The sequence below is a fragment of the Aplysia californica genome, unplaced genomic scaffold (genome assembly GCF_000002075.1).
Source record: "Aplysia californica isolate F4 #8 unplaced genomic scaffold, AplCal3.0 scaffold00307, whole genome shotgun sequence".
NCBI lineage: Eukaryota > Metazoa > Mollusca > Gastropoda > Aplysiida > Aplysiidae > Aplysia > Aplysia californica.
This window is the reverse complement of record NW_004797577.1, coordinates 39,230-40,442: the sequence shown is the minus strand read 5'-3', so window position 1 is coordinate 40,442 and position 1,213 is coordinate 39,230. Positions and strand designations below refer to the sequence as shown.

General features: G+C 39.5%; 1 protein-coding gene across 1 annotated transcript in view; it reads left to right on the top strand.

Moving 5' to 3' along the window:
* Positions 1-774, top strand: part of LOC101855269 (polypeptide N-acetylgalactosaminyltransferase 5) — a gene marked incomplete at its 3' end in the record, with an annotated part of 10,723 nt that extends 9,949 nt beyond the window's left edge. Inside the window, 1 exon segment of the mRNA XM_005101991.2 lies at positions 573-774. Coding sequence (XP_005102048.2) covers positions 573-774 — 202 coding nt within the window.
* Between the last annotated feature and the right edge of the window lie 439 nt (positions 775-1,213).

The following is a 1,213-nucleotide window of genomic DNA, read 5'->3' as shown; positions in this document are numbered from 1 at the left end:
TAATAATAATAATAATAATAATAATAATAATAACAATATAGCAAAATGAGACTTACTCAATCTATTGTGTTTCGACTCGGTGGGATCAGGCGCCTGTCAATATTTGGGCATGTGGAGTTATTGGTATCATCGTAAACCCTATTGGTCTTTCCTTTTGGAAGAAATTAATATTCAGTTATCTTGAATATAAACAGAGATATCTGCGATTTAAGGAGTTCGGGGTCACTTAGTGTCAGAGGTAAAATTAGTAGGAAAATGTCTGCAATATTTGGTTACTTTCATAACTTGAGAGTTTTTGGAAACAGAAATTTACCAAGTGTGTACCTTTGTCCAAGTTTGTCTGTAAAATCCACACAGAAACGTGATTTCAAATGGTCCTAACAGGTGTTGAGCCAAAAAATAAAAATTAGAAAAAATTGTCAAAATGGCAGAAAAAATGCCGCTTTCTCCGATTTTCATTATTTTGACGAGCGCCCGATTTCACCACAACACCTCACTATAAAATGTTCTCACCCCTTCAATAATAAATTATTTATTTATTTTTTTTAACACTTCTGCCCTAATCTCCCCAGGTTGGTTGGAGCCGCTGATCAAGCCTATAGCCAACAACAGCCGCGCTGTCGTCTTCCCCAACATAGAGTACATCAACCCAGCCACGTTCCAGGTGGCCTCCAGCAAATACCCATCAGCCGTGGGGGGATTCGACATCAGCAGGATGAACTTCAACTGGCTCTACGACAGGAACGACGTGAACAAGAAAAGTGGCAAGGACTATCTTGAGTAGGTTCATAATCGGTTGCTTCTAAGCACAAGGGGGGCTATCCCGAAAAAAGCTGTTTAGAGAAAATCGAAGGTATAAAGTTTTTGCCCCTTGTTCAGTTTCTTTAAAAGCTCCAGGATCTTCCATAGCTTTTTTCCTGGAACTTTAAAAGACAAGGAGAGTTTTCTTTATAACGAAACAAATAGACACACCAATGAAAACCAAACTTCTCCTATAGATAGGACAATGATCACTTTTAATGTAGGTCAAGATTTCTGGAAACCCCTGAAATCTGGGTTAGCCCGCTTGTCCTTAAAAGCGACCAATTGTGTGTGTGCAGACTGGGAAAAAGTTACAAGTGGTGGGGTGGTTGGCGGGTGCTCTGGTGTTTATTTGCTCCTTCTTTCCTATTAAACATCAATCGTCCTTATTGCTCCTCGTTCTTTCTTCCAG